Raw genomic sequence first — 22,809 nt, forward strand, 5'->3', positions numbered from 1 at the left:
ATGGGTGCGTTTGATTACTTAGGATATATCCCTAAGACAACTGCTGGTTCATAGATTTGGTTCATTTCTAGTTTTCTAAGAGTTCTTCTGGCTGCTTTCCACAGGAATTGGTCCAATTTACATTTCCACCAGCGAAGTAAAAGGGCAATTTTACCCCCAGCAATATCCCCAACATTACTTGTTACTATCCATTCTGATGTGACAATCTCACAGGAGTGAAGTGGTAACTCATTGTTGTCTTTATTTGCATTTCTCTGATAGCAATGACTTTGAGCATTCTTCAACATGTCTACTGGCCATTTGGAATTCTTCTTTGATGAATATTCTGTCCATATCCTCTCCCCATTGACATAGTGACTAGTAGAATAGAATTGATAGCCCAAAATCAGCCCCCACACCCATGGATATCTAACTTCTGACAAGATGGCACAAAATACTCAATGGAGAAAGGAAAGTCTCTTCAACAAGTGGTACCAGGAAAATTGGATTGAAAGATGCAGAAGAATGAAACTGAAACACTTCATCTCATCACACATAAAAAAGAACTTCCAAATGGATCTAGGATTTGGATGTTAAACAGAAACCACAAATATTTAGAGGAAACCATTGGCAAAACTCTTCTTGATCTAAGTCTTAAAAGCATTGTCAGGGGCCAGGTGGTGACGTACCTGGTTAAGTGCATATATTACCAAGAGCAAGGGCCCCGGTTTGAGCCCCTGCTATCCACCAGGAGCAGCAAAGCTGCTTTTACTTTGTCTCCTTTGTTCTCTCAATTTCTCTCTATCCTATCAAAAAAAAAAAATCAGAAATAAAAGGAACAATTTGCTGCTAGGGCTTTGGATTTATAGTGCTTGCATTGGACTTATAGGGCTAGCAAAAACCCTGGTGGCATAAAATAAATTAAAATAAAATAAGTATAAATTAAAGAAATTTAAAGGCATCTTCAATGACTCAAATATATTTTAAAAAATAAACAAACCAATGAAGTTACATCAAATTAAAAGCTTCAGCACTGCAAAAGAAACTACTACCCCAATAGACTTCTTATGGAATGGGAGTTTTTTTATGCCATACACAAAACAAAAGGTTAATAACAAAAATATACAAAGAGTTCACCAAACTTAACAACAACAAAAACAAATGACCCCATTGAAAACTGGGACAAATAAATAATAACATCTTTTCTCTTATTTTTTTCTTTTTTATTTAATAAAGGATTAATTAACAAAACCATAGGGTAGGAGGGGTACAATTACACACAATTCCCACCACCCAATCTCCATATCCCACCCCGTACCCTGATAGCTTTCCCACTCTCTATCCCTCTGGGAGCATGGACCCAGGGTCATTGAGGGTTGCAGAAGGTAGAAGGTCTGGATTCTGTAATTGCTTCCCCACTGAACATGGGCGTTGACTGGTTGGTCCATACTGCCAGTCTGCCTCTCTCTTTCCCTAGTAGGGTGGGTCCTGGGGAAGCAGAGCTCCAGGACACATTGGTGGGGTCTTCAGTCCAGGGAAGCCTGGCCGGCATCCTGATGACATCTGGAACCTGGTGACTGAAGAGAGTTAACATGTGAAGCCAAACAAATTGTTGAGCAATCATGGACCCAAAGCTTGGAATAGTGGAGAGGAAGTATTAGGGAGGTACTCACTGCAAACTCTAGTGTACTTCTGCTTTCAGGTATATATTCTGCAGTAGTTTACGGATACGTGTGAACATATGCTCTCTATCACAGAAACTGGTGTATAGAATAACTTCTAGCTTTCAACTATATCTACAGTGAGTAATGTGAGCTAGATAGCTAAAAAAAAAGGGGGGGAGTTATATACAATAATTACAATTTTTAAATACTTTTAGGTTGATCCGTAATTTCTCTGCTTGTAAGTGAAATCTTTAGAGTACAAACCCAGGTAATCTAAAATCAATGCATTTTGACAAACAAATATGTAATTACTTAGAATTTTGTAATGGATCCTATAGCATTCAGGAGATTTTCAGTAGATTATGTCCATGCAATGGTGGGACAATCAATTCTTTTAAACTGATATGTTCATTGGAGTTGGTGGCAGATTCTTCATTATGTATCATGATTTAAATTAGAGTGTAAACTGCTGTGATATTTACCATATAACAAAATATTCATATTAAGAATGGAGTAAAGCAAACTCAAATAAATCAGTGTGGCATATCAAGCGACCAATAGAAACATGCAAGAGTTATCTTAATTAATAATAAGGCATGGTTTGCATATGAGTACATTTTACATTCAGAAGCATGTGCCCTTATGACTTTTGAGCTAATGATACATTTCTAGCATTTACAAGTTTTCCAGAGAGCAGCAATCTACATCTTTAAAAAATATTATTTTATTTTATTTAAATCTATAAAAATATAATCATACATACTCTGCTATATAAAGCACCCAAAATAGGTTTAGTCAAATTATAATAAAGAACGGTATAACTTATAAGGATATTGCATGAATACATAGTTATAAACCACAATTGTGTATTAATATTCCCAGAGAACCATCATTACTAAGCCAAGTGTTTATGTTTCTCTATAGAATTATTGGATAAGAACATGTGTACATGTCTTTTTAAAGTAATAATATTAATTAGAAAAGATAAATATCCATGACATTTTTCCTAATGGATGTTAGTTATTCTTATTTAAGCATTCATGCAATACATTGCTAAAAAACAAATGAAGAACAATCACAAAATATGATTTGCAGTTATGATGACAAATACTTAGTTAATTTTCTATTATATGAAAGCAAGTACTGTAAAATAAATTACTAATTAATACAAAATCTAATGACCTTTTTCAAAATTACAGGATTTGTAATTCAACGTTTATGTATGTAGAAGTTATATCCACATACCATTTTGTCTGGGTATCACGTTAAATCAAATGTACATTATACCATGTTCATATAACATATATATTATATAAGATGTCCATCACATGTAAATATATACAAATTACTTACACAAATATATATAATTGGTATATTCATGTATACATTACAAATTTCAATAGCTAAAATAAAAGCTTCATGATCTGTTTTGATATTAGTAAACAGTGATAAATATCATAACATGTTTTGTGTGAAATACCTACAACAGTATAAAAAAGAAATGAATATTTTTCTTGTGCTATGCTATGCATAAGTGGTACAGATAATTCCACATTGACTAAATACTTAAATTGATATAAGGAGAATTTATAATAATGTGAGGCAACTACAGCCAAAATAGTGTAAACAAATGCATTTCTGAGGAGAAAAAAGAAAAGAGAGAGCACATGAATTATTTTTTGATAAAGTATGGTTCCCTAGGCAAAACTGTACAAATATCAGTTATTGTAATTTTGTTTTCCTACCAAAGCACTGCTCTGATCTTGCTTATGTTAGTGCAGGGGGTTGAACCTACAACTTCAGAGCCTCATAGTAGAGAATCTCTTAGAATAACTATTATGCTCTCTACCCCCCACATTTCAGTTATAAACTTCAGTCAGATCGGTGTTTTTGAGAAAAATATCTTTCTCACAATATCTTTAAAGGCTTGTTTCACCTGCTGGTTCCGTAAAGTGTAAATGAATGGATTGAGCATAGGAGCGACAGACGTATTGAGCATAGCTACCCCCTTGGTCAATGCAACTCCCTCCTTTGCTGATGTTTTTACGTACATGAAGATGCAGCTTCCATAGGAGATAGACACAACAATCATGTGGGAAGAGCAGGTGGAGAAGGCTTTTTTCCTTTGTTGAGCAGAGGGGATTCTCAGAATTGTTCTGAGGATGTAAGAGTAGGAGAGAATTACTAAGGTCAAAGTGGACAGGAGAGTAAATACAGCTAAAGCAAAGCTCATAAGCTCTAGAGTGCTTGTGTCTGTGCAAGAGATTTGTAGTAATGGAGCAGAATCACAGGTGAAGTGGTCAACCAAATTAGAGTCGCAGAAATCCAGATCTAAACCCATGATGAGTGGTGGGAAGATTACCAGGAACCCGGCCACCCAAGAGGAGATTACAAGCTGGTAGCAGATCTTGTTACTCATGATTGTTGTGTAGTGTAGAGGTTTGCAGATGGCCACATAGCGGTCATAGGACATAGAGGCCAGAAGGAAAAACTCTGTTGCACCAAGAAGGATGAAGAAAAATAGCTGAGCTACACAGGCATTGTAGGAAATAGATTTGTCTCCAGTTAGGATGTTGACCATAAATCTAGGATTACAGACAGACGTAAATGAAATTTCCAATAGGGAGAAATTCCTGAGGAAAAAGTACATAGGCGTCTTCAGGTGGGAATCCAGCAAAGTCAGAATGATGATGATGAGATTTCCAGCCACACTCAATAAATACGTGAGAAATAAAAAGGAAAAAATCAAAAGTTGTAGTTCTGGATTATCAGTCAGACCCAGCAGGATGAACTCTTTCACTGATGTTCTATTTCTCATTTTTGGTGACTGATATTTTTGACAAATCTAACTGGTACATTCAAGAAAGAAAACAATGAAATAGAAAAGCACAATTGATTTGTACCTTTTTTTTTCCAGGCAACAATGGTATGTGGGACTTTTAGATTTTCTTCTATATATAAGTTCCCCACTCCCCCCAACTCTTTTACATTCTTATATGTCATTTTGTATTTATTATCAATAGTATTACTCTGAATAACATTTTTACATGTTTATTCTACTTCTACTTTCTTTCCTTTATTTGTCTTTTTATATAAAGAAAGATAGGGAGGAATGAAAGAGGGAATAACAACTAACCAAATATTTGCACATTTGCTAGTGAAATACTCCTCAAGAGAAATTCTTAATGACTTTTGGGAGAATTGTAATAGGGCACTAATGAATCAAGAACAAGAGCAACTTTGATAGTTACATTTTAATTAGCTGACTACGGGACCTGGGTCCCAGGAGATGTTAGAGCAAATTATCCAGCACAATGACAGTGGAGTGTTTGGTAAATCTCAGTAAAAATAAACCAACATGCTCTGAAAGGCATCTTAGTGGAACACTATGTACATGTTTACTCTGTGGGAAATTAGTTTAAAATAGACAAGGGAAATAAGCAGAAGGCTGTCAAAGCATAAGCACCTGGCTCCACAGTCTATTTTAAAATTATTGAAGACCTTTGGGTCTACCATAACAGCTAAAATTTCCTCAAGAAGTACTTTTCATTTCACTCACTGATTCAGTTAATCATCTATATCAAAAATAAGAAACGGTCAAGTTTCACATGTACATGTATATACTGTATCTTACATGTTACTCTGCATAAAAGTCAAGAGATGATAATAATATACACAAAATTGTTCTTTACTAGTGAACAGACTAGGTGCACTATATACACACTGACTAAACGCACAGCAAAAATAACTTCTTTGAAATGCTATCCTTTTATTGAACAGAATATGTAAGAATAAAAAAGGATATGCTAGTAATGGTAACTCAAATATATAGGTTTAGCCAACAACCTGATTACTATAGACTTGACCAAAATTGCCTCTATGTGGACTTTAGGAAATTATCACTTGACAGGTCAGAAGATAGTTGACATGGCTGGGCATGTGCTTTTCCACGCATCCAGCCCATGTCCAACCCCAGCACCAAAGGGGAGTGTTCTGACACCACTGAGGGAAGCTCTAGTGCTGGGTATCTCTCCCTCTCATTGTCTTGCTCTCTATCTCTGTATTTGAGATTTTAAAAAAAAGTAGAAAATGCCAGCCCATACTATTGAACATCACACATGCATGAGGCCTGACTCTGCAACACAAACAAACAAACAAAAATCATAGATCTTTCATTTAAAAAATTATACTCAGGGGAGTCGGGCTGTAGCACAGCGGGTTAAGCGCAGGTGGCGCTAAGCTCAAGGACAGGCATCAGGATCCCAGTTGGAGCCCCCGGCTCCCCACCTGCAGGCAGGTCCCTTCACAGGCTGTGAAGCAGGTCTGCAGGTGTCTGTCTTTCTCTCCCTCTCTGTCTTCCCCTCCTCTCTCCATTTCTCTCTGTCCTATCCAACAACAATGACATCAATAATAACTACAACAATAAAACAAGGGCAACAAAAGGGAATAAATAAATTAAATTAAATTAAAAAAATTTAAAAAAATAATACTCAGTTTAGATAGCTAGATAAATAGATATAGATAGCTATAAAAATAGACAGATATGGTTTTGTTAATATCTCCTTTCTTAAATAAAAAATTTTTAAAAATAGACAGATATATAGGAAAGGGGAGTTTAATAAATATTGTTGACTGTAAACTCCATCGATTTGATGTGATCTTGGCCCCTTCAACTTAGGAGGATATGTGACCTCTGCATCCCTGTAGATCTGAGCTCACATTCTGTGGTCATGAGTAGGAACATTCCAAGCTGACCCAATATCAACCCATCTTCCTTAGGTGTAGCATAGAGTCTGTTGTCCACCCTCCCTTCGGAGAATAGAACATTCTTTACCATTGTTGATCCAAGTTGAGGGCAAGGTCCTAAGGGGGCCAACAAAGGGGTCTATTTTGTTGTTCCTGATAGAAATGACCAGTAACAATGGAGAGAGGGATTCGAGGTCTAGGCCCATCATGTCTGTTTGGGAATCTCAGGACTCCCTGACAAGGGCCCCAGCTGATGGAATGGCCTGATAATGACTAAAGAGTCATTGTTAAAGTATGCCAGTCTCTTGCCCTTATTCAGCTTTTGCAGTCCTTGCTTTGGCAAGGTTAGCTTTGAAGTAAGTGAGAGAACTGTAATAGGCAGTAGGTAAGGAGGGTATCTAAGTCTGAGTAGACACTATTTCATTAGGAAGTTGATACTGACTCTTACAGACTATTGTGTATTTATGCTTTCAGGTATATATATTTGCCTTAATTTATGGATGCATGTGAACATATGCTCTATCTCACATCTCACAGAACCTGGTCTATATCTAGGTTTTGGGACTTTGTAATGAGTAATGAGGGTAAAAGGTTTACATTCCATTCCTGATGTCTCTGGACAGTCTGATGTGAAGCATGCTGAGGTGGTACTCCTTTCGTTGATTAGATTGGGATCATTGGATGCTATATAATTTGGTATGAATTGAGAGAAGCATGCAGGAAAGTGAGCCTGACCATAAAGATTCCAGGACTGGGGGAAATATAGGCACTATAGAGGAAGCGGGAGGTTCCTACTGTCTTAGGGATTAAGAAGACAATAGATAGTTATTGCTATAATCACAATTATTTGGCAATTGAGTTAGCTTTGAAATAACCCTTTGTTAAATTTACTATATCATACACAACATCACCATAATTTATATATCCTTTGATATTATTTGTATATAGCTGTTTGACCGGTTGCTTTTATTCTCCCTGGTCTAAGTTTTCCCTAATCCAGCTTTCTGGTCCTTTTCCCAGTCATGACATCATCTACCCAGATAATAACTTTGATCTACTTGCATATCAGATTTCAGGCTCAGGGGGAAAATGAAAAAGAAACAAACAAGCAGACAAACAAAAACTAGTATAGCCACAGGTACTTTGAAACAGAACTAAAATAGGCCTACTAGCTATCTACAAAACGGAAATAAAAAACCCCCAACTCTTCATCTGCACTATTCCAGTCTTTAGGTCCATGATTGGTCAACAATTTGTTTGGCTTTGTATGTTAACTCTCTTGTCAACCACCAGGTTCCATATGCTAGCTGGATGCGGACCAAACTTCCCTGGATAGACAACCCCACCAATGTGTCCTAGAGCTCTGCTTCCCCAGAGCCCTGCCCCACTAGGGAAAGAGAGAGACAGGCTGGGAGTATGGATCGACCTGTCAGTGCCCATGTTCAGCCGGGAAGCAATTACAGAATTCAGACCTTCCACCTTCTATATCCCCCAATGTCCTTGGGTCCATATTCCCAGAGGGTTAACGAATAGGAAGGCTATTAGGGGAGGGGATGGGATACAGAGTTCTGGTGATGGGAATTGTGAGAAGTTGTACCCCTCTTATCCTATTGTTTAGTCAGTGTTTCCTTTTTATAAATAAAAATTAAAAAAGAAATAGACATATATACATAATATATACATTATATACATATAATATATAGAAATATTAATAATGGGTGTCGGGTGGTAGCGCAGCAGGTTAAGCACATGTGGCACAAAGCTGAAGGACCGGCGTTAGGATCCTGGCTAGAGCCCCCAGTTCTCCCTACCTGCAGGGGGTCGCTTCACAGGCGGTGAAGCAAGTCTATCTTTCTCTCCCTCTCTCTGTCTTCCCCTCCTCTCTCCATTTCTCTCTGTTCTATTCAACAATGACAGCATCAATAACAACAACAATAAAAACAAGGGTAACAAAAAGGAAATAAATAAATATTAAAAAATTTAAAAAAGAAATATTAATAACATAGACATATAGATCTGCTGCACTTTTTAGAATAGTGTCTATTCACATCTCCTGTCATTTTTTCTGATAATTTGCTCACCGCCACAATACTCTTTCCTGATCCGATTTGAAGGATCTGAGCACAACAGTTGAATCTACATCAGTATATGCAAGGTAAGTAATTAAAGCTATATAGCATCTTCAGAACAATACAAGAAAAATGGAAATTTTGTAAACAAAAAGAACTTTTTGGGAATGGTGGAAAATTCACTTTGCTGATAGATAAGAAGTGAATCTAGTATACACTTCAATTCTAAATAAAACTAATCAGATAAATTATTATCAGTATAAAAGAAAATTTAAGAAAGAACCTTTTATAAGGAGTTATGCTTTTTCTGAGAACCCAAAGAAACCTATCATATAGGTTACTTAGATATCCAGACTATTTGGTGAGATTTATTAGTGCTTATAAGCTTTTTGATATTTGATTCTTATGTGATAACCTTGTTTCTGTAAATAGTTTTGTTGTTACCAGGGCTGTACCACCCTGGGATACATTTGAATAGGAAGAGATAAACAGGGAAATATACCATAGCAATGATGCTTCCTCCAGAGGTATGGGGGCTAGGCTTAACCCTGGTTTGCAAGCCTGGCAAGCAATAAAGTATACAATGATCTGATTTGAGTGGTAATTAAAGAGAATCTAAACTCTTTAGAATTTAATTAACATTAAGAAGATGTTCAGATTCTAATAAATGAACTTAAGTGTAACATGCTTTACTTGTGGAAAATAAAAAGAAGTAAGCTAGTTTAAACACATTTTATTTTCATGAGAATATCAGTACAACTGAGAGCTTGTTATAGGAAATATTTATATCAAGGCCTGATAGTGACAACATTCTTATCTGAGCAGTCTAGCGTCTACTAAAGTCTGAAGAACATATGTAGATATAGAAATATATATAGTCAACATAACTATCTATCTATATTTCTATATATTTGCTCATTTTTTCCCCTATAGTCCTGCCCACTCTTCCCATCCAAATAAAACCCATACATGTTACTACTTCTGGATGTTCTTCCTTTTTTCCACTTTCTCCATGTCCTGGAAATATGGATCACAATTCTTTTTGGGGTGCAGAAGGTGGGAGTTCTGGTTTCTGTAATTGCTTCTTCACTGGCCATGGGTGTTGGTAAATCAATCCATACCTGCATCAAGTTTCTATCTTTCCCTACTGGGATAGGGCTCTGGAGAGGTGAAGTTCCAGGACATATTGGTGAGGTCTTCTGACCAGGGAAGTCAGGATGGAATCATAGGAGCATCTGCAACTTGGTGACTGAAAGGCAGTAAGATATGAAACAGGACAAAATATTTAATATTCATGAACCAAAGAGTAGCAATGGAACAGATAAGAATTAGAATCTTAGTGTGGATATAAGCTTGGGAGTCTATTATAGTATGTTCCTAGGCCCCATGACTTTCCTAAATTTTACTTGAGCTTGGTAGCTGACATGCCGGTGGATTAAATATATTGTCTGGGAAGATGACGTCAGAGTTGAGAACAGGACTAGAAAACTGGCTTAGGGCAGAGAGTAGCTCCCAAACTTGAAGGAAATATCTAAGTACATTTAACCATTCACCCCATCAATCTGAGCCAGGATCCATATTCCTATTTAGCACAGGAGCTTGTGTAACCTCTGAGTTTCCTGTTGGCCTCAGCTTGAAGTTCATGGTTACAACTATGAACATTCTAGGCTGCACTCATTTCAGGAAAAGTTTTCCTTGAGTGGCAGCGTAAGATGTTCCAGCCTCCCTTCAGAGAGTAGGGCAGTCTTGGTCATTGTTACTTTACAGTGAGGGCGAGATCCTGGAGAGGACCACAATAGGATTTATGATGATGTTCCTGACAGGAATGACTAGTGATGGTGGAGAGAGTGATCTATTAGAGGTCTATGCCCATAATATTGATATGGGAATCCAAGGATTCGCTGACTAGGGCACCAGATGATGGGATGGTCTGGTATTGACCAAAAAGGCCATTAATAAGTGAGCCAATCATTTATTAGTCATTTATTAATATGGGCTTAGACTTTCTCCCAGTTGTTAAAGTGTTGAGTGTTATTTATTGTATCCAAACTGGTATTAGGTATATGGTGTCTGGCCTCAATTTGGAAGGAAATATACATAAATTTTAAGGTGTTCTAACCTTAAATTGTTCTTTTTAATTTTTTATTTTTAAATTATATTTTATTTATTTATTATTGGATTGAGACAGATATAAATTGAGAGAGGAGGAGGAAGGACAAAGGAAAAGAGACAGAGAGACACCTGAAGCTCTGCCTCACCACTTTGAAGCTTTCTCCCTGCAGGTGGGTACCATGGGCTTGAACCTGTGTCCTTGTGAACTGTAATGTGTGTGCTTAATCAGGTGTGCCCCTGTCTTGCCCCAACCTTAAGTTTCACTGCAATTATTTGTTTGATAATTCTAGTAAAGGTTACTACAGGGAAAATACTTGTCTTTTAGTATTGGCCAATTGTATAGTGTTTCTTCTAAAGATTACCAAGGGGCGGCAGTCATGCAGATGCTGTCAATGGAGATTAGATTTATCTTACTTCCCTTTTGTGTTTTTAGTTGAATATAATAGTGTTTGAGGGAAGTGAAGTAGTGGGTAGAAAGAGGGGTCTAGGCCTAAGTCGTAAATATTTGATTCAATGATTTGTGGTGTCTTTTTAGGCTGTTCTACTTGATTGCTGAGATTACTGGGTCTAAATATAACTACAGTGTACTATCATGCACTTTTACTTTGAGGTATATAGTTGCTGCTTAGTTATGAATACATGTCTCTACATACCCAGTCCCCTAATACCTAGCCTATATCTAGGGTCTGTGTGTGCCATTGGAAATGGAACTGAGTAGTCCCATGTGTTAGAAAATGGCTGGCGGAACTTGAACATTTTAGGTAGGCCTACTAGGAAGAAGCTAAATATATAGCTTTGTGACTAGGGAGGTAGCTCCATGGTAGAGTGTCAAACCTGCATACCTAGAGCCCCAGCCCTGGCTTTGATTCCAGACATATATGATAAAATGGTGTTCCAACATTCTCAGTTGCTTTGTCTCCCACTTGCTTCACAAATAAATTAATTGATATTTAAGAAATATAGTTTATGGCTTTGTCAAAACAGCAAAAGAGGCCAGTGAAATACTTCGCTTGGATCGTATGCTGCTCGGCCCTGTTTGCAGCCCTGTTTTGAGCCCCGCTGCCCTCCTACCCCCAACCCATTACATAGCTCTTTCTTTCTTGAGTGAAATTTCATTACTTTTGTCTCTCAAGGAATTGTATTATTAATTTCAATTAAATGTTATAGAGTTGGTCAAATATATAAATACATACTTTTTTTCAACAAATTTAGATTATCAGTGCTATTAATAATTTATATTTTTCTCATCAGTGTCTGGGAAGACATCGACTTTAATGTTATTCTCATGCAACTGGTTTTGGTTTTATTGGTTTACTGTTGATTTTTCTTTTTTACATCTCATTGACATGTGCTCTGTTTCATCTAATTAAACTGTAATCTTCAAGTTTTCTAGTTTATAGGACGGAGGGTAATAATAACTGTCACCTGAAGGGTTGATTTTACTGTTTTGTTGTTTGTTTGTTGTTTTAACAGGGCACTGCACAGCTCTGGCTTGTTTCCCTGAGGGATGGAGCCTGGTAAATTTTCTAAAACAACTATTCCAAAAAATGAAAAGATACACAAAGAAACAAGACAAATGAAAGCACAATTCTGAAATAGCTGTAAAATTCACATCTATTATGGCTAAGAGTGCAGCACATTTTCCAAATATAATTATTGAAAGGAAAGCTGAGGAGTGAGGAAGCAATGTAAGAAAGCCTTTTTAACAGATAGAAATAATCATGCTTTTGCTCAAACACAGATATTAACATCAGCAGCATCTTAGAAATTCATATTCAGGTGAAATTTGCACAGTCTTAATTGCATTCAATTTATCCCTAATAGGAACGCATCATCTTAATGGTGCTAATAGAAAATTAGCACTAAGAATTCAAATAGATCTTAAGGAAATGTGTCCTGATGGCAAGTAAGTGACTTCATGTATTCAGGCTTTGCTTAGAGATAGGAATGATAGGAGAGAAGACTTGGATTAACACTAAACAAAGTTTTATTCTTTTTTTCTTAATTGGATAGGAGAGGAAAACATTGAGGGCGGAGGAGTAAACAGAAAGGGAGAGAGATAAAGAGACACCTGCAGACTATTTCACCATTCATGAAATGCACCCCCTGAAGGTGGCGTGGGTTAGCTGAAAGTCAGAACCTTGTGCATTATAGTATGTGCCCTTAACTAGGTATACTACCACCCAGTCACAAAAAGCTTTTTTATTATAAGTGCATCGCAGTAATTAGGAAATTCAGTGAATAAGATTTAATTCAAGGAAATAATATGGTTTTAACTATAAAAATTTCAAATAATAGAAAACTGAATACTTGGAAACAAAGCACAACCGTTCCAGATGAACCCTGCAGTCAGCATAAGTGAAGTAAATAATGGACATGGCAAGGAACTAACCATCAGTACAATCTGGTAGATTTACTTGATGGTGAGGGGATAAAAATGTAAAAATGACAGTTGAACCAAGTGATGTCAAAGAGGAACACAGAGAACACTATTTAGAAAGCTGAGTATACTAGTGTGGAAATTTTTATGATGTCACTGTTAATACTAGACATATAATTCCAATTAAAGATCAGATTATGACTGTATAACTAAAGTTTATTAAAAGCCATGAATATGTAAAGTATTGTAGATAATCCCTATATAATGAAAATATTCATTTTTCCATTTCTGAATTAAAATTATCTTTTATTTTTAGAAGAATTTCTAACAACAAAATTAAATGACCTAAATTACTAAATATTTGTAAATAAAAAATAACAATGTTAGAAATAAAATATATCTACCTACAACTATATAATCCCATGCATTAATGTTCATATCCCAGTGTTTATTTCCTTAATGCATCAGTTTTGGATAATTGCTTATTGGAGCATTTCACAGACTTCAAACCTTTTTCTCTGCTTAGGATGCTTTTTGTGTGATAATCTTCATTACATGGTCTGTGAGTATAATTTACCTGGATGATCCTGATGGCACAGAGTGAGATGGAGCATGTTGGATAAATACTATAGAGAACTTAAGGTTATAACCTGTTGGCTGACTGGATTGTTAATAATCTCTCCTGGACCACTCATGGGCCTGGAGCTGGAATTCTGCGATGACAATACTATTGACCACTTCTGTTGTGACTATTCTCCTGTCCTGAAACTCTCCTGCACAGACACAAGGGTCATAGAATTGTTAAGTTTTGTGTTGGCCATTTTCACACTCCTGATTACCTTGGCGCTGGTGATGTTCTCCTATGCAAACATCATCAGAACGATTGTGAAGATTCCTTCTGCACAACAGCAGAGGAAGGCTTTTTCCACCTGTTCCTCCCACATGATTGTTGTCTCCATCTCATATGGCAGCTGCATCTTTATGTACATTAAACCCTCTGCAGAGGAAAGGGTGGCTTTCAACAAGGGGGTAGCTGTACTGGCCACTTCAATAGCACCTTTGCTAAATCCTTTCATATTTACCCTGAGAAACAAGCACGTGAAACCGGAACTGAAGAATATAATGAAATAAATGAATTTATAATTAAAATGTGTTGAACATGTATCCTTTATTCAGCTGCCCTATTAATATTACTTAATTTTATTTTAATAATTATGTTTCTAAAACATAGAATCTGATACAACAACATTTGTATCCTTTATTTTTGTTTTAATTACTAGGATTTTTAATGATATGCATATTATAGATTACATCATTAAATTTTACATTAGCTTTTATTCAGTCCAAATCATCCCAGATTCCATTCCTTGAAAACATTTTAATCACCCTAATAATGCCATCAAGAGATAAAATGACTAGTGGACACATAGCATGCATATAGACACAGAGGCCTCTTCCTTTCTATTTACGATTTTAGCTACTTCAGTTCCAAATGGCTTTCTTTTTACTCTCTTTCTTTTTAAATTTTATTAGTGATTTAATGTTGATACAAAAAATTACAAGACATCATGGTACAACTCCATACTGTTCCCACCACCAGAGTTCTGTATCTCCACTCTCTCCTTTGTAAGCTATAGCAATTCTACCAGGTTTCATTTATGGGCTATTACTTCTATAATTATCTGTCTATATCTGTATATATAATTCCATTTTGTTTCCTATGGCCCCACCTTCTCTACCTTTTCAAGTCACAAATATACCTATTACTACATCCAAATGCCCTTCACTTTTTCCACTTTTTTTCTCTTTCTAGGTTCTGATGGAGTTGGAAATCAGAGCCCCCTAGTCATCCTCCCCTACCATTTCTCACCCACTGGGAATATGGACTAAAATTCTTTTTGGGGTGCAGAAGCTGGGAGTTGGTTTCTGTAATTGCTTCTCCACTGGCCATGGGTGTTGGCAAGTCAATCCATACCACCATCAAGTTTCTGTCTTTCCCTAGTGGGCTAGGGCTCTGGAGAAGTGAGGTTCCAGCACATATTGGTGAGGTCTTCTGACCAAGGAAGTCAAAATGGAATCATACTAGCATCTTCAACTTGGTGACTGAAAGACAGTAAGATATAAAACAGAACAAAATGTTTAATAAACAAGAACCAAAGAGGAGTAGTAGAGCAGATGAGAATAGGTATCTTAGTGTGGATATAAGCTAGGGATTCTATTTTAGGTATTTCCCATGACTTTCCTAGATTTTGCCTGAGCTTGGTAGCTAACACGCAGGTGGACAAAATATATTGTCTGGGAAGATGATGACAGAGTTGAGAATATAATTGCAAATAAACTTCTGAAGAAACCAAAGGTAGTAAGAGGAACAGATGATAGATGAATGGATCACATGGAAACCAAAATATACCATTAAATGCTGGAGCCTAGATGGTGATGAACCTTGTTGAGTGAACATGTTACAATGTTCAAGGACCCATATTCAAACCCACAGTCCCCATCAATAAGCTTGAGGCTTCACTAAAGGTGAAGCAATGCTGCAAGTCTCTGTTTCTCTACCTACTTCTCCTTCTCATTCAAATTTTCTCTGTCCTATCAAATAAAGAGTGATAAATGAAATTAGGGGAAAACCCTGAGTTGATTAACAAAATGTTTTGTTATCAAAATATAGAGTAAATGTGGTCTGGGAGGTGGCGCAGTGATAAAGCTTTGGACTCTGAAGCATGAGGTGCCGAGTTTGATCCCCAGCAGCACATGTGACAGAGTGATGTCTGGTTCTTTCTCTCTCCTCCTATCTTTCTCATAAATAAACAAAATCTTTAAAAATATTTAGAGTAATTTCGGTTAATGTTAAGGTATAGTGAAAACATTACAGACTGATGTATGTAATTAAACTTGTTATATGAAACTACCTCCTAAAGTAATTGATACAAATTTATTGTTCTATTTTTTCAATTTAGAGAATTAAAACTATTGAAGTATTTGACTCTCATTTTCATGTACTTTAATTACACAATGTGTTTTTTCATGAATACTAAATTTGATTCTTTATTTTTAAATATTTATTTATTTATTCCCTTTTGTTGCCTTTGTTGTTCTTTTATTGTTGTAGTTATTATCGTTGTTGTTGTTAAATAAGATGGAGAGAAATGGAGATTGGAGGGGAAGACAGAGAGGGGGAGAGAAAGATAAACACCTGCAGACCTGCTTCACCGCTTGTGATGCAACTCCCCTGTAGGTGGGGAGCCAGGGGCTCCTAACAGGATCCTTACACCAGTCCTTGCACTTAGCACCATCTAAGCTTAACCTGCTGTACTACTGCCAGACTCCCCTAAATTTGATTCTTTTCGTTCTTAGAATTATATATTTGGTGCAGGAGTGATAGGATAATAGTTATGCAAAAACTCTCTCATGGCTGAGGGTCTGGAGTCCCGGGCTTAATCCCCCAGACTATCATTAGCCAAAGCTGAGCAGTGCTCCAGTAAAAAATAATATATTAGTATCTGTCATATATATTAATATATATAATAATATATTATTAATAATAGAGAATTATGTGTTTGTATTTTCCTGAAATTGCTATAGCAGCTGAGTCTGTGGAAGTATGAAGATTAATTAATGACTTAGGATGGTTGTCTTATTTGAAGAAAATTTTGATGAAAATCAGATGCCTTTTATAAAAATAATGCATTTCCTCTTTTAAAATAGTTTAATTTAGAATTAAATAGTGATTTAGTGCTTTAGCTAGTTAAAACTGTCATTATCAAGTTTTCAGAAGAATATCTTTTTACAAGATGTAGCAGATATGTCTATAGTAATCTCTATGGTTCTGAATTATTGATGATGGACAAGGATAAGGACATTTAATGAGATGAGTAAATTGCAACTGGACAGATTAAGTGCATCACGAAATATAGGAAATTCTTCACCAAAGAGATGGGAAATTTTAAAGAAAATGTCCAAATAGTAACTATAAAAGCACATTGAATGTAATTCATGCTAGATATGGAACTAAGTAGAAGGCCAGAAAGATAGCTCATGCAGATAGTGTGGTTACTTTGTTCTGACACAGGACCCAGGTGTATAACACCTTATGCACCTACATGTAATCAGTGGTTTTTTTGAAGGAAGTTTCTGTGTCCTGGTGCCTTTCTTTCTTTCTCTGTCTCTCTCTCTGAAAGAGTTGGCCTTGAGAGGTGAAGCTCTAGTTATGACAAAAAGAGAAAAGAATATCAGGATTAGAGAATAAAATGACTATAGCCTCTTAGACAGTTGTCACATGAGTACAATATCTTACCCTTCTCTCATTTTTTAAATGACTATAGTTTCAATGGTCTAGGAGAGAGAAAATGTGTTTAGGACAAATGAAGCAAGTAAGAAAAATATCATATTCCATTAGAAACGTAAATATCAGGATAATTGAATTCCAGAAGAAGAGAGAAAAAAAGCAGAGCTATTATTCAAGGAAATAACAGCTGAACATTTCCTATGTCTGGATAAAGATCAAAACATAGATGATCATGGGGTGAAGCAGGGAGAACCCCCTTATTTTTAAATCCAGACTATCCTACATCAAGACACATTGCAATGAAGCTATCAAAAGTTAAGGACCAAGTCTGAGCTTGACCAAGTCTTTTGAGTGCAGCTGTGTTCTCTTTGGTGTAGGAGGACATATGTTTAAATGCAGTGATTTTTTTTGAAGTATTCAAATTTCTTAAACATTTTCTATCCTTGGATTTAGAGAGACTAGAAAAATATATCACACAAGATTGAATAATTTATAGTTCAACTTAGTTGTGCCATGATCATAATGCATACCAGTCTTCAAATGATGGTTGATATTTCACTGTTGTCCCAAATAAAGTATTGTTAAGCATTGATGACAGAGAAATATTTCTGTTCTTTGGTATTGACATTTACTAGATCTACATTCTTATTTTTCTGTATGAAATGCATGCTGGATATTTTACTGGTTTTTCTATTGTGTAAACTCTCTTTGTCACAGAGAATTAAAACTTTTCCTACTTGCTGTTTATTTGCTAGTTTAGTTTTAAATAATTACATCTATTCATGAGTGATCCAAGACCTTACTTTTCCTAATATCTGTTTACAAGAACTTTGTTCCCATGAAATGTGTTGGAAGTTTGTATATATGGGGTTTCTGTATAATTACTATATTTTTGTTTTCATAAAACTTTGTAGAATTTAGTAGTGAAGGCTGCAATTACTTTAGTGTAGTTTCTTAAAAATGTTTTTGTAATTTACATAGGAATACTTTATTCTTTTTTAAATTTTTTTATTTATTTTTTATTTAAGAAAGGATTAATTAACAAAACCATAGGGTAGGAGGGGTACAACTCCACACAATTCCCACCACCCAATCTCCATTTCCCACCCCCTCCCCTGATAGCTTTCCCACTCTCTATCACTCTGGGAGCATGGACCCAGGGCCATTGTGGGTTGCAGAAGGTAGAAGGTCTGGCTTCTGTAATTGCTTCCCCGCTGAACATGGGCATTGACTGGTCGGTCCATACTCCCAGTCTGCCTCTCTCTTTCCCTAGTAGGGTGGGTCTCTGGGGAAGCGGAGCTCCAGGACACATTGGTGGGGTCTTCAGTCCAGGAAAGCCTGGCCGGCATCCTGATGACATCTGGAACCTGGTGACTGAAAAGAGAGTTAACATGCGAAGCCAAACAAATTGTTGAGCAATCATGGACCCAAAGCTTGGAATAGTGGAGAGGAAGTGTTAGGGGGGTACTCACTGCAAACTCTAGTGTACTTCTGCTTTCAGGTATATATTTTGCAGTAGTTTATGGATACATGTGAACATATGCTCTCTCTCACAGAAACTGGTGTATAGCTAGGTTTTGGGACTTTGTTAGAAAGTGAGTCACCTGAGATGGAATTAGAGTATACTATGAAAGGAAAGGTCTCATCCGAGTAATGAAGTTGAAGGGTTGTCATTCCACACGTGAAGTCTCTGGACACAGTCTGAGGTGAAGCATGTTGAGGTGGCAATCATTGCGTTGGTTAGGTTGTGATCGGCAGATGCAATATTATTTGATATGGATTGGGAGAGGCATACAGGAAAGTGGGCCCTATCCAGTGGTTCCATGACTGGGGAAGTAGAGGCTCTATAGTAGAGATGTGAAGGAATGCTTTATTCTTGAGTGAAATTTCACTATGTTTATCTCTCAAGGAATTTTATTATTTCATTTTTTTCACATAAAAGTCATAGTTGTTTAAAATATATAAATATATACAATTTTCAATAAATTGAGGATATCAATAATGAAATCATGATGGTTAATAACATTAATAACTCATATTTTCCTCATCAGTGTCTGAAAACATTGATTTTCATATTATTCTCAGGGAACTGGTTTGGTTTTATTGATTCTTAAAGTTGTTTTTATAGTTTATATCTCAATGACTCCTCCTCCTCTATTTCACCTAGTTAAAATATACTCTTCTAGGGGGCCAGGTGGTGGAGCATCCAGTTAAAGGCACACATTATAGTGCACAAGTACCCTGGTTAAGACCCTGGTCCACAATTGCAGTGGGAAAGCTTCATCAGTGATGAAGCAGGGCTGCAGGCGTCTCTCTGTCCCTTTCCTTCTCTGTCTGCCTTCCTTCTCAATTTTTCTCTGTTTCTATCTAACTTGAATATATGCTTATATATTCTCTTCTAGTTTTGCTCTTACCAAGGAAGGAGGATAATACCTGCGATCTGAAGGGCAGCTTTCACTATTTTTGTTCAAGAATTTGTTTCTTTGTTTCTTTTTAAAAGAGCAGGGCACAGCTCTAGCTTGATTCTGTGAAGGAATGAGCCTGGGACTCAGGAATTAAATCAGAGCTTTGAGTATGAAAGAAAAACTTTATAGGTTCTTAAAATATTGCTGCTAGGCTATATTTACATCAACCTGGAGAGCACCCCCTTATCCTGTGTGTGTACTAAGTCCCAGCACTATGTCAAAAGAAAACAACCTGTACTAGGGATGCTTGAGAAGGGGTGGATTAGTGCTGTCAATATTCCTTTCCTCTCCTCGCTTCTCCTCTAGTCTCCTCTCTTTTTTCTTCTTCTTTATATTTTACTGGTTAGGGCAATGAGAAATTGAGAGGGGAAGGGGAGATAGATAGGGGGAGAGTGTCCTCCCTGCAGTTGGGAGCAGGCACTCAAACCCTTGGAGTACTTGCTCATGGTAAGGTGTGCACTAATCTAGTTGCACCCCTGGTCACCCAACCATTTTCTTCTTTTTTAAAAAAAATTATTTTATTACTATGCAGCTTTCAAGAACAATGAACCCACCTTCTCTGACCCATCTTGGACAGAGCTAGAAGGAATTATGTTAAGTGAGCTAAGTCAGAAAGATAAAGATGAGTATGGGATGATCCCACTCATCAACAGAAGTTGAGTAACAAGATCCGAAAGGGAAACTAAAAGCAGGACCTGACCAAATTGTAAGTAGGGCACCAAAGTAAAAACTCTGTGGTGAGGGGTAGGCATGCAGCTTCCTGGGCCAGTGGGGGGTGGGAGTGGGTGGGAGGGATAGGTCACAGTCCTTTGGTGGTGGGAATGGTGTTTATGTACACTCCTAGTAAAATGTAGTCATATAAATCACTAGTTAATTAATATGAGAGGGGGAAAATTAATTGTATGTCTCGAAGTTTTTCAAAACACAAACTGAATCTTTTTAATATATAGGCTGTGTAATTGATATGCGGACTCTCTCAAAAGCCTAGACCAAGTAGATCAGAAGCAACCAATGGCACAGCTATATACAAGATATTGGATACTGTATAGCAAACCCTAACAAAAGGACTTTTCAAAGTTAACCCAATTACCAATTAATGTGATGATAACATTAACTATCGATTGTCTTTTTGAACCCTAAGACAGCAGGAACCTCAATCTCCACTATAGAGCCTCTACTTCCCCCAGTCCTGGAACCCTTGGATAGGGCCCACTTTCCTGTATGCCTCTCCCAATCCATATCAACTGTCAACACGAGCAAGCCAGGACCTAACTGAAACTATGTGTCCTATTTGTATGATGGTGGAGGTGGTGTCACGTCTGTTGCCAGACAGAGCCCAAACAGACTGGAACCTACTGCAGAAGCGGGAAGTTCTTGACTAACCAAAGCTGTTTGTTTTTTAATTACATTGATAATTTGAGTACTTATTGGCTACATTGCAAATACACAAATAATACTGGGGACAATAAAAGGAGATCCCTGGGGGAAGTACACTGTGGCAACAATTAATGGCAGTGAGTGTAACAAGAATAAAATGGCCTAGGAGCAGAAGCTGCTGTACCCATTCAAAGGCTTTCAGAAAAGGAGCTACTTATCACCACTACAGTTTCTCAATCAGCTGGACTCAGACCAAAAGCCAGAATTACGGGTGGCTTATAGTGTGAGTGACAGACTGGGGTCTTCATTTAGTTATAAAAGGCTGTATTGCTTCCCCTCACCTACAAACACCCTGCTTCCACTTACAGACATCTGTGATAAGTATTAGGTTGTGTAGGTAAATAGCTAATGTTAGGATATATGGGTAGAAATAAGTAAACTTTCATTAGCTAAAAGTTAGTGAACTTTCATATATGCAAAGGTTAACCAGAAGAGAGCCCCCATGGTGTGTGCTTACTGTACAGCAGAGGATTTCTTTAGGTGAACAGCCTACTATGATCTAGTTAGACCCACCCAAAAATAGGTTCAGAAGAAAAGCTATTCGATTTAGCTCCAGAGAAAAATGTTTATTCATACAGAAGGTCAGAGCAGAGAGATGGTCAAAACACAGAGGGAACTTTCAAGGGAAAATTTAGACTACTCCAGACCAAGGAAACTTTCAAGAGCATATTTAGATTACCCCAGACCCAAGAAACTTTCAAGGGGATATCAAGATGCCCCAGACCTAGGGAAATTTCTAAGGAAAACATACCTATAATAACAATAATGTGGTAATTCCTGATGTTAATGAAAACAATTATACATGACGTCATCTGTATCCTTGATGTTAATGAAAATAATCTTACATAATGTCAACTATATCCGGGCAAAAAGTGTTTAAATAATAAACCTCTGCAGACAGAGGACAGAGACGCCTCTCTCCTGCATCTGAAACAGCTGATATGTCTCTCGTTTCATTCATCTCACCAACTTCCCCTTTCCTTCAGGGACTCTGAATTACTTTTGCCAGGAGCCAGTTCCTGGCAAAAACTCATCTAAATTATATGGGAAATTGTAATTATTAGATCAAGAGTATCTTACAGACAACTCATTCCAGAGATACAGTAATAACTAACTAAATAAAAAATTTTAAAGTCAGGTTGCTCAGTACATTTTAGGTAAAGGGACACCTGCAGACCTACTGCATCACTCATGAACTGTACCCCCTACAGGTGAGGGCTGGAGACTCTAACCCGGGTCCTTGCACATTGTAACATGTGCATATTACCAAAGTTTAATTTTTATACGTGTATAGCAGTTACTATGGATTTCTGTAAATGAGAATTAGTTCAAGGAGAGAATATGGTTTTAACCCAAAAATGTCAACAATAGGGAACTAAATACTTGGAAACAAAGCAAAAAAAATCCAAGTGAACCCTGCAGTCAGCAAAAGTAAATTAAATAATGAACATGGCAAGGAACTAACCATGAGTAGAATCTGGTAAACTTACTTGATAGTGAGGGGATAAAAGTGTAAAAATGACAGTTGAACCAAGTGATGCCAAGTAGGAACAAAGAGAGCACTATTTAGAAAGCTGAATATATTAGTGTGGAGCATTTCATGTTGTCACTAATATTACTAGACATATGACTCCATTTAAAGATAAGGGTATGAATGTGTAACTAAAAC

At 36.8% G+C, this 22,809-nt stretch overlaps 1 protein-coding gene across 1 annotated transcript; it reads right to left on the reverse strand.

Annotated features, from left to right (window-relative positions):
• Positions 1-3,519: 3,519 nt before the first annotated feature.
• Positions 3,520-4,461, reverse strand: LOC103109238 (olfactory receptor 6C76). Its single transcript, XM_007518281.1, has one exon. It carries the CDS (start codon positions 4,459-4,461, stop codon positions 3,520-3,522), a length of 942 nt encoding a protein of 313 aa, XP_007518343.1.
• Between the last annotated feature and the right edge of the window lie 18,348 nt (positions 4,462-22,809).

Source organism: Erinaceus europaeus, chromosome 7, assembly GCF_950295315.1.
Source record: "Erinaceus europaeus chromosome 7, mEriEur2.1, whole genome shotgun sequence".
NCBI lineage: Eukaryota > Metazoa > Chordata > Mammalia > Eulipotyphla > Erinaceidae > Erinaceus > Erinaceus europaeus.